Source organism: Phoxinus phoxinus (assembly GCF_949152265.1).
Source record: "Phoxinus phoxinus genome assembly, chromosome: 15".
In the NCBI taxonomy this organism is placed as follows: domain Eukaryota; kingdom Metazoa; phylum Chordata; class Actinopteri; order Cypriniformes; family Leuciscidae; genus Phoxinus; species Phoxinus phoxinus.
Window position 1 is genome coordinate 29,272,829 of NC_136890.1, and position 15,055 is coordinate 29,287,883.

The window sequence follows — 15,055 nt, forward strand, 5'->3', positions numbered from 1 at the left end:
TTTTGCCTGGAGCGAGTAGCGTTTTAGTGAAAATCAGACCATCGCTCCAGGATCGCTCCAATACAGTCACGCGGTAAACAGTGTTAGGATTCTGAAAGAAATACATTAGTGAAATATTACTTTATGAACAATTAACAAGAATACTAAATGTTTAGAGAAAATTAATGACGGACAGCCTAAACTTATAAGCCTGTTTTTGCATCAGTGTGTAAAAAATAAAGTCACGAGAAATAAAATAAGCACTGTTAATATTACAAGAAATAAAATCACAATTAATGGATAGAAAGTTGGAGTTACAAGAAACCTAACTGTGAAAAAAGTCACAATTATGACAAATGCAATAAGATAAATCAGAATTATAAGAAACAAGGTTAATATCTGGTACACATAAAATATCTACTACAATAAAATTTAATATTTACTATTCAAATGTTGCTTGCAATACAATTATTATTATTTTTTACTCTGAGGACTTCATTAGTTACTATCCGGTGCGGTGATTTCAAAGGCAGCAGACAGAAAAGTATAATAATATTATAAAATATAAAGTGAAATATTTATTAAGAAATACTATTTAAATGCTGCTTGCAAAACAACAAAAAAAAAAAAAACAGATTATTTTGAATGGCATCAATAAAGAAGTGACATGACGTGTAGCCACATTTGTGCACTGCATTTCACCCATCAAGTGCACACACACAGTAGTGAACACACACACCTGGAGCAGTGGGCAGGCATTTTTGCTGCGATTGCGATTGGCGGTTTGGTGCCTTTAGGATCAGATGGTGTAGTTACAATATCTACCAGCAGGGGCAAACTGGACCATGCTAAACCAGCCAAACCTTGACCCCTTGGATCCTCTCACCAGTGAGTGAGTGGGGAGCGAGCGACGACTAAGAATAGAAAACCTGGAATGGATCTGGACAAGAGTGATTACAGAAGACTTTGAGGGAGGAGGAGAAATCACTGTCACTCCACTCCACATACACTGGTAGAGAGATTTCATGAGAGAAGGAAAGAGAAAGAGAGATAGTCCTGCTATTCCCAAATAACTATACGCCATAACGAATGAACACTGAATCTCCTTGAGTTTCTCAGTAATTGGAAGCGAGCGATGTCGTGCTCTGCATATTTGCCAGAAGCATAACAGACTTTATTAGGAACCATAAAAACACCATTAAAATTCACAACTGAGGGACCGGGCCTAGCTCGTGAGACTGATGAATTACTACTGTTCACTGAAAGTGACCATATTCTTTCACTTTTTCATCTTCCGGGACAGTGGTTATTTTCTCTGCTACATGAAACCAGTCACGTTCATCATATGGATTGATCTTCTTCACTGGCCATGTGGAGAACCGATTTGAGAATAGATCTGTGTGCTTTATGAAAAGCAGACTGCTTTAGAGGAAACAAAGAGCAAAACACAAAGACGCATCTTTCACATACTTGAAGTCAACATGAGACAGCACTATTCAAGTTCTACCGTGTATTTAAAATACAGGAAATAATGTAGGTTTTACCCACTGGAATTCAATTGATGGTTCAAATTGTGCAGTCAGTCGAGCAGGATTACTCAGCACCTAAAATGCCACTGGCACCTGTTGGATGAGGTATAAGTGGACTTGGTGACGTCAACCAAAGGAGGATTAACATGCACCAATGAATTTTGCACAATAAGACCAATGCAAGTAGGTACATTTTGAAAACATGATGAAAACATGAACGCATTTATGTTATGTTTAAATTAATACGTTCATTCAGCAAGGATGCACTATATAATAAGATAACCAATAAGACCAGAAATATAACTCAAAACGATGCGTTATGACTTCATGTTGACTTTAAGCAGCGAATCAGCGTGGCCCATGGAGAGACTCCTCAAAGCGTTGTGCACATTTACATGGACACACCCTTTATTTCCTATCTAGGTCAACATCCCATTGCAAGTGTCAATTTACAGTCAAAATAAAGTATCGATAGAAACGATATATCCATTAGAGACAGACATTTAAAGCAGAGAGTGAAAGAGACGCCCCAGAGAGGAAGGGACAGATGACATCCACACATTGTTTGCTAATCTTTAAATCACCAATGATTAGAGTTGACGGCATCAGTGCATTGCCATTCGCAGACAGAGCTCAACAGCACACAATCCATATGTTCACACCACGTGAGGTCAAATCTACAGGATACATCAGTCGTCTGCTGCTGTCCTCTTTTCTCAATTCTCGATTTGACAGGAAAACACGTTATCCCTTTACACAGAGGTGATCTCTGGTGTATATTTAAAGGTCCCCGCACATCCTTGGCCTTTTGTCGACGACATGTCCTCTCTCTGAAGACGCAGTTGGGGTCCATCAAGATCATTCTTAAGCAATGCCCTCGCAGCTGTTCACAAGGAACTTATATAATGTTGCGCGAACAGTCTTCTCTGTCTGCTTAACTGGAAAGCGAGTGAAATGTTCTCCTAGCCAATGCATCTCAAGATCAAAACAGAAACAGTTGAATTATGTCAAGGTTTCACTAAGAAAGGTTGCACGTCCCCTGCTGTGAGATGATGGTGGCTGCTGGGACTCGATGACCTGCGTGTAACAGTAGAGACGCTTGACTGATGGTGCACGGGTTCCATTTCCTGTTTGAGGGTGATGTGGATTTGGGCAGCTGATATCTTTAGCTCGGAGATGAGAGGATGGACACAAATGTGTGGGGGCTGATGGATGATTCCTGTTTGGCGTCGCTCCTGTGAATGTCAGCAAACCTGTGCACACACACACACACACACACACATACAAAGAGAAAAGCATCGACGAGGACATTAGGGAAATGCATTTTGCGGCATGATCAAAGGCAAGAAAAAACGACATGCATTACCTTTTCCTGCCTCGTCTTTTCATGTTTGTTGATCTTGTGTGGCTCTTTTGTTTGTGTTTACTTAGTGAATGATGATTTTTTTATATGACAGCATTCTGAAGAGCATCTGCTTTGAAAGGCACATGCTTTTTGAAAAATGTAAATGGCAGAGGGTGAATGCCCGTGTTCTTTAGCAAGAAAGCCTTAGCAAAATGATTATTTTGTTACACACAGGCCTTTCAATGTGGCTGCGCAACATCGTGTGGCAGTTTTTTTTTAAAGGGAAAATTATGCCACCCGTTGTCTGTCTGAGTGTTAATTCACATTTGGAGAATTAAAATTGAATATGTAAATAACATTGCCTGTGCGCTAATCAGCATCGTTTCCTCCGAGCTGCTGTCCTGCTAAGATATTCACTTATTTTAAATACAATCATGCTTTAGTACTGTCCTCAGCTCTATTTTAATCAACGTTCATAGTTAATCTTTTGGTAACACTTTAGAATACTGTTCCGTCATTACGAATAACTACACGGAAACAAATGAGTAACGCAATATTAACATTCTAGTAACTACTAAAGGTTCTTTATTGGCATCTATGATTCTGTAAGATTGGAAATCATCCAAGATTTTTGAAAGGAACAAAGAAATTTTCTTTTCACTCCCTCTTCTCTAAAGGCACAGCGTTGCTGATTGTGATCTAGGCCAGAGGTTGTGGACAATGGGGGAAGTTGTGATTATCTGATTGGTCAGTTTGAATATCTCACACCTGGGTGTTAGTCAAATGGTCAGGGGAAATGATAAAAGAAGATTGTAACTGTTGTTCTGTCTCTTTGCTTGGGATGCACTGGTTTCTCTGGGTCCCCTCTTTGGGGACCTCTGCCTTTACCCATCTCCCTCTCCCTCCCTCTCTCCCTCTCCCTCCCTCTCTCTGGTAACATTTTCTGGTAACGAAAAAAATCGGTGTAGTGTTATCCTCTTTTTAAAATTTGCACCCTGTTGACTTCAATGGGGCAAGTTTTAAACTTAACCAGTTCTTAGTCTTAACATCCTTGATGTGTCATACAAGTGCCCAGCCATGTTAGATGATTCCTTCAGAGTGAACACGGTGAATCTGACTGCAGTAGATGTGAAAAATATGAATAAAAATGATGTTATTTCAGCCAGCGCAAATTCCTGTATTTACATCCTGTTTTCGGTCGAAGTCCAAAGTAGTCAATTGTCGACAATCGCCGTGAACTCGACAATCGACTACTTTGGACTTCGACCGAAAACAGGAAGTAAATACAGGTATTTGTGCTGGCTGAAATAACATCATTTTTATTCATATCTTTCACATCTACTGCAGTCAGATTCACCGTGTTCACTCTAAAATAATCACTCACATGGCTGGGCACTTGTAGTGACACATCAAGGATGTTAAGAGGCTAAAAGCAGGTTTAAAACTTGCTCCATTGAAGTCAACAGGGTGCAAATTTTAAAAAGAGGATAACAGTGTAGGCAACACCGATTTTTGATGGATTTTGATGGAACCTTTCCCTTACACAAGTTTCTTTACAGCGGAAAAAGGTTCTTTAGATTATTAAAATGTTCTTCACACTAAGGAAAAAATGGTTCTTTTAAGGACTGTTCACTGAAAGGTGGTTCTTCTATCTCTGTGAAAAGCCCCCTTTTGAACCGTTGTTTTAAAGAGTTGATTAACTAACAATAAACTCTAATTAGAAGGCAATGGTCCCCACTTGAATGCGGTAGTTCACTATTAGCTAATCAGTTACTACTATTTTTTCATACCTCCCAAAGGACTACAAAGAACTATATTCAGTTCATAATTAATGAGAGTAATGCATAATGTATAATTAATTCTAAAGTGAAAATCATGGGAATCCAATAGTAAAGACTAAAGTATTACCAAATCCTTCAGAAGGAATGACTAACTATTTGAAACAGTATAAAGTGAAAAGCATGATAACTCCCTAATATCGACTGAAGTCATTGAGGTTTTTGTAAGGGTTTGGATAGTAATTACTCAAATGTTACTACATCCTTCTAAAGGAATTATTAAATATTTGGAACAGCATTCTAAAGTGAAAAGCATGATAATGACTGTTAATTAGTACATTTCTCCACAGAAAGATGTTAGAAATGCACAATCATTTAATGATGTGAAATGTAAGCATATGGCATATGATTGTATGGTTTAGAGGAAAACCAAACCTGGTTACCAATTAATTTACTATATATATCTGAAAAATGTGCTAATGAGTGGCCATTTAAAGAATAAAAACAATCTTGCCTAAAAGTTCAGACAAGTCGTTCAGTGGCTTTATTTTTTAGGTGAAGAGTCCCACCCTAGCCAACATACAATAGTTAATGAATATACTGTAGCTTCAGGTGCATGGTACAAAAGATAAAATTAGATTCGAGTATATATATATATATATATATATATATATATATATATATATTTTTTTTTTTTTTTTTTGGAAATACACATGACTTACTGGATAAATTCTATTCTTGAGACTTGATTTGGATTCTGCATCAGTGGTTTGTCTGATCACTATGGCTTGCTAGCTGGTTTTACACTACACATACGCAATATTGATGACACTTATTTATGCATTTAGCAGACGCTTTTATCCAATGCGACTTACATCACATTAATGCATTCAAGGCACAGTATTAATTTTATCACTATATGTATTTCCTGCAAATCAAACCCATGAGTTGGCAATTGCCAGAGCCATGTTCTACAGTTTCAGCAAAATAAATGTTCCAGTTCTAAAAAGTCTAACATTTTATAAAAGACATTGAAATGTCAAAATGTTTCCCAAAAATAATAATTGTAAAAGGAAACAGGTTGTCAAGGCTACCATCAGGCTTTCAGTTTTTCTATCTAAATAGGTGAATTGAAAACAATTATCTCACTTTTTACAGCAGTAAATTTGAGAATCCCTGAGTTAGAGAAAAAAGATCATATCAGTTCATTGCTGTTTAACTGACAATACCCAGAATTTATCATTCATAAATAACTTGCGACTGGGATTTGTAAATCAGACATTCTCCCACATTACCCATGCAGATACATTTTTTATGCACGCCAATGTAATTGCCAAAATCAGAACACAATTTTGTACATTCCAGTTCCTCTCCACGTAAATATTTATGGTTCTCTCTCTTTGCTGTTTCTCCATCTATTCGAGATTGACTTGTGATACATGTGGCGCTCTCTTGAGAGAGGAGGACGCACTATGTTGGAAATGGTGATAACACTGACCAGAACGGCCATAGAGAATGTCATTTTCTGGAACCACCGTGGAGTCCACAAAGCCTACAATCCGCCCTAGAAGTCTTACACAACAGCTTCCCTCTGAGATGTTCCTTAAGTGCTCACTCTGGACCCTTTTATAATGGAGCTTTTCAATAAAAACTCTTCCCTCATGACTAGCTTTTTAATAAAGTGCTTTTCAAAGAAATAAAGGCATGTTCAACTCGAATATTTGACTGTTGCTGGAATAACACTGCCGTGAAAAGGCATTGTTTCCCAAAGGGCACTTTTCAATACAGAAAAAACAGTGTTATATTACTTTATTATAATAACTGAACAATATTCAGCATTTTATTTTGCCATGTAATAGAAAGACTGGAAATCTATTGCTCGGAAACTGACAGGTGCTAATTGCCTCAAGGATTAACATACATTTATGCAAATTTCTGTCCTCATCCTCCCGCACTGCAAAACGAGTCTTTCCCAAGCCATGTACACTCGATGGGAATCGCTTGAAGCATGACGGAAAGACAAACAACAGCTGGCATGTAAATATATCTTGTTAAATATAACCGTATCTCCTTCTTTGCTACCATCAGGCCATCTGCAATCGCTACTGAGGCAGAGCGCAAGGGATTTTGGGTTTCAGCTCACGTCCTGCAACATCATCTTCTCCCTTCATCTCCCGATCCGCGGCAAAACCGGCGCCCCCAGCTGCCCTCTAATCCTGCTTTAGCCCTTCTGCTGATCAGGTGCGTCACTCGTAACACAACTTCATCAACGCCGCCGGGGCACAATTGGCTGGATAAATGATAAGATTTCCACTCGATTTCTGCTCTGCCTTATTCCACCTCTGTACCTGTGCTCTGTATCTGTCATGTTGCTTTAAAGCAAACGCTGTGATAGCGCTCTTGTCGTTCGCCACGTTTTGTCGCTGTTCTGCTTCGGACCTGCTCGCTGGACGACCTCCGTCATCGCATATTAGATTCAGAGACAATGATGGCTTACTAAGGAAAAGCAAACAGAGCAAGATAAGAGATAATCTTTCTGAAGCACCACTCACCTCCTCACGGCAATCTCAAGTCCTTTAGGATGGCTCCTTTGGCAGAGGCTATTAAAAAAAGAGAAAGAAAATAGAGGTCAGATATTTCACTAGACTGCGTTATGTCTACTTACGATATCAATGAATAAATGTCATAAATGTTTCATCATTCAAATTCTACCAAATAGCATGAAAAACTGTCTAAGGGTGATTCTCAAAATATGGTGACATGATTTTAAATGGTCAAGAAACTCCATATAAAAGGTATCATTCCATAACATAACCCTTTATTAAATAATATGAACTTGAATATTGTCCCCTATATCTGGAATACCATTTCTATTACAGTTTATTTGTTTATAATTATTTTCCAGGGTATAAGTTTAAAAAGTTGGCCACCCAAAAGGTAATTAATAATGTAAATGTAATGCATTATTAGAAAAAATAATTAAATAATTTAAAAAATATCAATGTCAAACACTAAACTAAATCTAAAAGATTGTAGAAAAATACTCAAGATCAAAGTTCTACATGAGGCTGTTCAAATGTGGTCAATGGTTCATTAAATAAATAAATAAATAAATAAATAAATACAATTTTATTTATTTATATACATACACAAATATTAGCTGAGTATGACCAGTGGCTTATGTTTTGAGATTATATTGAAACCATCTTTTTTTGGAGAATTTATGCATTTATTGCAACCCTTTCCTAAAAATAAAATAAAATAAAAAACACTCTCCATCATCCATCCACCCCTCTATCCATCCCTCTATCCACCCCTCTATCCATCCCTCCATCCATCCATCCCTCCATCCATCCCTCCATCCATCCATCCGCATTTACACCGAAATATATGGTCAAGTTAGAAGTGTTTTTTGTTAGTTGCTGCCCAACACTGCCTGACTGTCTGCAACACTCTCAACCCTGCTAATGGTGCTAATACAATCCTCTGCTGTCTGGTTTATACTCTCAAAGCACCTCAAATTAGCCAGCACTGTAGTCTGCACTTCACAGGGCTTTTTTTGAAAGTCTTTACTCTCAGATCAAGTTGAAGAAACTTCCAACTTTCCACTTGCTCATTCAATGTTTATAAAAACCTCTTAACCCCTCAAGACTTCGAGTCCCTCATTGGCAAGCATGTCTCTTGGAGCCGCTACATTCATTGGCATGCAGAAGGCACTCTAAGCTGCTCGTTGGCACCCGTGCTGATTGGCTCGTCACTGAGTCATTCACAATGGTGTTGACAGTGCCTGGGATTCTATGGGTAGAGCTGGTTTTTCCAGTGCCCGCCTGCCCGTATGCCTCTCTGCCCTGGAAGCCTGGCGCTATCTGTGAAACCCTTCACGCAGTGCATCTGATCTGCTGCACCTCTCCTCAAACATGTCATCTAAATGCTAAGCACTCATGCTGCATTGTTAAATGAAAACAACAAGAACAGCAAAAGCAAACAAGAAAATCCTGCAACTGGCTGCAAGCTTTTTTGATTTGATTTTTTCCAATTTCTGTTCTTCAAGATCCTAGACACATTCTTCCTTCTCCTCGAGATGTGAGGAGAATTCTGAGAGTGTTATCACGTAAGCTCAGTGCACACTACTGTATATGATTTTTGCCCCAGCTTTGCTGTCTGAGACAAACTTTGGGAATTATCGTTGATTGCTTGGTGTGACATGATCGACAGCGGGTTAATTGCTTTGGCAATGAATCTTAGCCTCAGATGAAGTTTGAGCAATAGTCCTCCAGTGTCAAATGAAGAACTTGTCTACAAGATAAGCAAGATAAATACATTGTTCATTAGAGTACTCATTATTACAATTGTACTAAAATGACCTCAAAATCCTTCTTTCAGCCAGCGTGTGCCAACAAATTGTAATTTAGCTGTGCGCAGTATCATTAGCATGTCAATGATGACACAACAGAGTACAACAGTGCCCAACCACTTTTTCTGGAAGTATTTTTCCCATTGGGATTTTTTAAAAAGTCTTTATTTAACAATTATAAGCCATGAAACAAAACCACCAGCTATGAGGTGAAACATCAGACAAAAAGATTGTAAACTTTATGACTTGGTTACTCTTTCTTTCAAGGTGCCCTTGTTACACTGTAATTATAATATACTGACTAGGGTTGGGTATCATCTGAATTTTATCGATTCCGATTCTTATCGATTCCTAATTTCGATTCCAATAAGGTAAAAACATATATTTTTTTTAGATATCCTTCACATTTATTCTAAATCTTATTGCAAAACATTTTATTGCAGCTGAATATGAACAAAAACCAACCGGCTAAAGAACACTTACACAAGGAACTTTTTGCCTATGGTTTAAAAATACCACAGCAAAAGCAACTAGTCTAACTAATATACATTTCAAGCATTATTAAAGACAAGTAAACACTTAGTAATTAAAGAACAAATAAAAAAATTACAATCACACAAATAAATACACCTAAACAAAGATACGATTGAAATTAACAGTGTTTTAAGATTTTCAGGTATTCAGGTAGCAACTGTAATCAAAAGTAAAATAACACTGCACTTTATTAATAAAATGTACAGTCTACATAATGTTTACATAAGTTATACAGTCAAGAACAGCAAGTGAAGTTTCTTTGTCTTTTGATGTTTGTTGTTAACATTATAATCGAGACAGCAGCAGCAATATTAGGCCGCTGTCACTTTAAGAGCTGCATGGATCCAATATACTGTTGCACATGCCTTTTAACCAACTGTGTTTACAAGGCTATTTTAACAGAGCACAGAAACAGCACAGAAAACAGTGAGTGAATGGTTCAAAATCACATTAAAATTACTTATTCTTAAAATTACTTATTTATTATTTTATTCTTACTGATTTAAAGATAATAATTTTGTATATAGAAATAATATATTTTGGGTTACTATTGCAAAATATGCATATTATGCATGCAACCATTTAATGAGTTTTATGAGTAAGGAAACAGACTCTACATCATTCACTGTGCTTCATGCGAGAGGGCGGGTGCTCAAGAGTTTGTGTGTCGCGATTCTCTGATTGGTAGAGATTTCTCAGCAGAATCATGGGTAATGCAGAGATTTCAACAGGAATTCAGTTTGACAGAACAAACGCATAAGCCATCCAATAACAACCTCGTAAGTCACAGTAGGTCTGTCTTTAAAGGTTTATACATTTGCAAGGAGAAAATGAATAGGATTTTTACTTCTGAAACCCGACTGTTGCGCTCTTTTGATGATGTAAAACGCCCCGTCAGTGCTCAGTTGTTACCAAAATCAGATCTTACTGGTGTCATATATCGTACAATCATAAAGTACAGAGAAAAAAAAAAATCACATGGTGTTATGCTTAGGCCTATTGGTGCAGGGATGGCTTGCTTCTAACAGAAAAATCATTGAGAGAAGCAGCTATGACCGCACAGTCCTCCTTCTTACGACTGAGTTCCTCCAGTGCTTTATGCTCGACTTGATATTGATTTGGTGACACCAACTCTGAGAAAAAACTGCCGAGGCAGCTATTGTGGGAAGCACTATTAACTGTTCATGCTAATTAATGGGCTAAATAGGTGACTGCGGTCTCATGTGGTAAAGACGGAAAGAGGCAGAACGAGACGGAGTAAGAGAGGGAGAGGGACATGCGGAAAGAATGAGGCATTTCTTGTGCCTGCAAACAATCGGATGAATCAGCTCGTCTGTTAGCATGTTACCACAGGGGATTGTGTGCCGCCACAGCACTGTGAATGTCGTAGGGCATTAGTCTGCAAGAGGAAGATGAAGAGTATGTAAACTTGCCTGCTAGCAGAGAGGCCCAGATTACAAATGTGTACTTTGCTAATTGAGCGGATTAGCTATCATTAGCGCAAATGATGCTACTGCTCCAGGTGTTCGCGTTGCAGGAGGTAAAAAGTGCTTAACAGAGACAATATTATTACCAGTAACACTATTTACTCTCTGAAAGAGTAAATACAGCTCTGCCATTATCTATTACAAACTGCCCCATCTTTCATTTAATGGACAAATAACCCCTAGACATTTTTCAATACGTCTTCTACAGAAGAATGAAAGAAAGTCATATAGGCTTGAATGATATGTGGACGGAGTAATGATGAACTATCCCTTTAAATATTTGAATAAACTTAAAATAATTATCAGATGTGATGTAAAAATGTTTAATTTGTACCAGATAATTCATTACCTATATCACGAACAAACAATGAGCAACATTTCTTCACTGCCTTTATTAATCTAGGGGTTCATTGTTAAATTATAAACATACTATTCAAAATACATGCACTGATGCTAATTTTCATGTGTGAAGCAGGCCCACGGAAGGCATTCGGAAGAGTGTGGCCGTTCAACCTCATGCCGTTTAGGCAGGGATTAGTGATTTTGTAACCGTGGGAGACGTGCATTAACACACTCGCGTTAGTCTCCATTTCCACAGTAACAGCAGGACCGGTTACGAATTAAAAGCGATATGTGCCCTTCGCGGGAGGCGGCGAGGGCCGTTCCTCCGACTGGCCTCGGCTGGATTTTGAATTTAAGGTTTGATTAATCTCCTCCAGTGGCTGCGAGTGGAGCAATTAAGGCAATTATAAATCACTGGCAAACTGCAGGGACGAACCTGATGGGTAATATAGCGTATATTGATAGAGTAGCCTTTGAAAATGACTGCTAAACTCCAGTCAGCGAATAGTTAGGAGACATTTTTCAGGCTTTATCAAGCATCTCAATGAAATGAATTTCAAAAGGAGGCTAGATTCACTGGTGCGATATGTGCTTTTCAAGCCGCCTGTGGGAGAGCAGGTCACAATGGAGTGAGAGCATTTCTCATGGCTTTCATGTGTGTTTTTTTTGTTCTCTGCTCGATGCAGGGCTCCCATGACAAAGAGAGTTAATAAAACGAATAAAGAAATTAATAAATTAACAGACGCATATATGAACTGGTAAAGAGGGTCGTTTAGAGATATAGTTTAATCCCAGCTGCATATGATCATCTCTTGGCATTCAAATTCTTTGAGGCATCGCAATTTCAATCACATCAAATGCATTATTGAAAGCAACTTTTTTTGGAAGATGTTTCAAACTAATTTTTCATCCTGTTGGTTATCCTGTAGTAGAAGAGCTAACACTCTAGTCTCGGTATGTTAATAGGCTATGTCTTCTCAAAAAAAAAAAAACTCCAAAACAGTAGCGGGGGCCTTTGAGAAGGACAATATTAGACATCCTCTGATCATGGCTAGATAGACCCGCAGCAAACATCTCCGAAATATTCCTCTGGGAAATGTGAAGCGCTGCATGTGGGATGCAAAAACCATAGTTCAAAGAAACCCTGGCAATCCTTCAGATGGAAAATGGCCTAAACGTGCTTTAAGTGACGAGGCGGCTGGCTGAGAGGGGCTTCTGACGGGAAAGAGAAGAGGCCAAAAACATAAAGGAATCGTTTTAAGAGGGAGAGGTGGTGAGGGAGGAGAGTTTTTGAAATCAAGAATGATGCGTGCTAAGAAAACGACAAGGAACAGAACGCGTGTTTAATCCGCTCAAACCTTAACAAGGCAATCTGTATCTGTCGACCAGCTAACCGAACAGAAATGGCACATTTAGATGTAATTGCCAGTGTTGTGCTGCGCACATTCTCTGTGCTCTGAAATAAACGGAAACATTTTGATATTGATTAGAGGCAGCTTTGATAAGGCAATTACTCGTAACGATCTCTTGAGCACCAAATACATAATGAGACTTGCATGGATGTGCTCAGGGCTTTTCAATCAAACCTGTTTTGACATCGTAGGCGTACACTTGTTGTCCTAAAATATACGATATATGATTTATTTGACTAAATGTGTTAACTTGACAAGAATTTAAATATTTGCAGAAAGCAACAGTGAAAAATGTAGGGCCTATATTTGATATTCAAAGCCTTTTATCAATGCATTTTATCTCCTCCAACACTGGAAGTTTGTTCAATATGTTTTCAATATCTGTTCTATAAACAAGTGAAAATATCTGCCAGTGCAGTAAGACAATATTATATTACAAATGCAAACAAGTCAAAATATCTTGCTTACCAAGAAACAATATTCTGTTGTAAGGTTTTATGTACAAAAATGTACATGCGTTCCTAAAATTTCATATTTAAATGTCAAATGTCATATTTAAAAAACCTTGTATCATTTCAAATCTGTAAGAATCTATTTTTCTCAAATTAGAAATCACTGGCACCAATATTGTTTGGTTACCAACATTCTTCGAAATATCTTATTTTGTGTTCCAACAATAAGTCCAACAGTTTTGGAACTACACGGTTGTGTAAATGATGAAAATATACATAATTAGTCTCAATTTTGGGTGTCTATCTATTATTTTTCCTGGAAAACAAAAAAAAACACATCTTATTTAGAAGTTTCAAGTTTCAAATGTCTTAAACATTTATGATTAGTGTATTTCTATTTTTAGTAAGTAGAAAGAGAGATAAATAAGTAAATCATTAGCAACTGAGCTATTTATAATGCCAATGCTAAATGTTCACGTTACATTTTACAAGAGTTACTCACTTCAAAAGCACAATGAGTGCATGATCATAGGTGGATTATCTTTATAAAATGAGGCAGAAAATGTAGCTTTCTATATGATGCTAAAAACTAAAGCATTTCTAATATAAATATCCTTTGCTCTCGTAAAATGATACAGCATTGAAAAACTGACAAACCATATATTTTCATAATTATAAGGAGACGTTTAATTCTACATCAACTAAGTAATGGAAAAAAGAATGAACAAGTCTACAGTCTCTCATCAATTTGGTTCATAAAAATCTTTTCTGTGTCTTTCTGAAGTGTTGTTTGAGGTCTGTTGACTAAGGATCATGAGCTTTCCGTTAATTATCGAGTGATTATGCACAACTGAACAGGTGCAAAAAACAACAACTAAAACTAAATTAGCCTTTCATTACAAGGGCTGAATGCATAACAATCATCTTAACAATGAAAAATTTGATTTGTAAATATAGTTATATAATAAGAAACCAATAAAACAACATCCGTGCCAGGCTTTATAAATCCACAGCCTTCGACAGCAGATAACAAGTTAGATAGATTTCCTAGCATCACTCCGCTGAGAGTAAGGGTGTTTTCTTTTTTGCTAACACCTTGCCACTTCAATTACCAAAAACATCCCACGCTGGCACTCGACTAATGTATTTCTCTCAATTATGAATAAAGGCGCACACACCGCTGTGTCACACAGGCCCCTTTGAGGACCCACGGAGCTGAATTTGGATGCCCTCCTCCCTACGGACGAGCCGAAGAAGAATCAAATCAGGCGACCCGCTGCGCCACGCGCTCGGCTCCATAAATGTATTCAATAAAAAGAAGAGGGGAGAGGTTGAAAAGGGTACAGAATCTCAAAGGATTGCCAAATCTCCAGTGTGTCAGATATTTAGTGGCCTCTAACAGTGCAGGCGTGAGCGGAAAAGCGAGCAGGCGGAGCGGGGGAGACGGCTCGTGGATGAGACGCTGTGTTTGCTCTGACCCTGTCGCAGCCGATCTCACCGAGACGGCCCCTACAACGGCTGGCTGAAAACAATCGCCTCATTCCTCCGCACCGCTCCGTCGCTCTTTCCCTCCCTCTGTACGTCTCCTTCATCCCTTCTCTCGGTGCTGATGACTGTGCAGTGACAGAGCAATGCCATTACCCAGAAGAAACCAAGGGGAGGCAGAGATTAAGACACACCGTCAAAAAAGAAAAATCACAGACAGAGAAGCAAGGGAGTAGCTTTGGTTTGAACACAGGTTTCGATTTGGAGGGTTTGACTAAAATATGTTTGTTTATATATATAATTGTATAGCTTGTAATAATACAAATGGTTAAAAGCAGCATTACAGAACCTAGAATAA

At 38.1% G+C, this 15,055-nt stretch overlaps 2 protein-coding genes across 3 annotated transcripts in view; one reads left to right on the forward strand and one right to left on the reverse strand.

Annotated features, from left to right (window-relative positions):
* Window positions 1-15,055, forward strand: part of LOC307011478 (serine/threonine-protein kinase SBK1) — a 381,893-nt gene that overhangs the window by 103,690 nt on the left and 263,148 nt on the right. The window lies entirely within an intron of this gene.
* The window catches only part of tafa5l (TAFA chemokine like family member 5, like), a 78,331-nt gene continuing 64,391 nt past the window's right edge, over window positions 1,116-15,055 (reverse strand). For both annotated transcript variants that reach the window (XM_079638799.1, XM_079638798.1), the window contains 2 exons: window positions 7,184-7,231; window positions 1,116-2,761 (listed from right to left, as the gene is read on the reverse strand). In XM_079638799.1, the coding sequence (XP_079494925.1) occupies window positions 7,208-7,231 (24 nt within the window). In that variant the 3' untranslated portion in view covers window positions 1,116-2,761; window positions 7,184-7,207. The remainder of the gene's footprint in view (window positions 2,762-7,183; window positions 7,232-15,055) is intronic.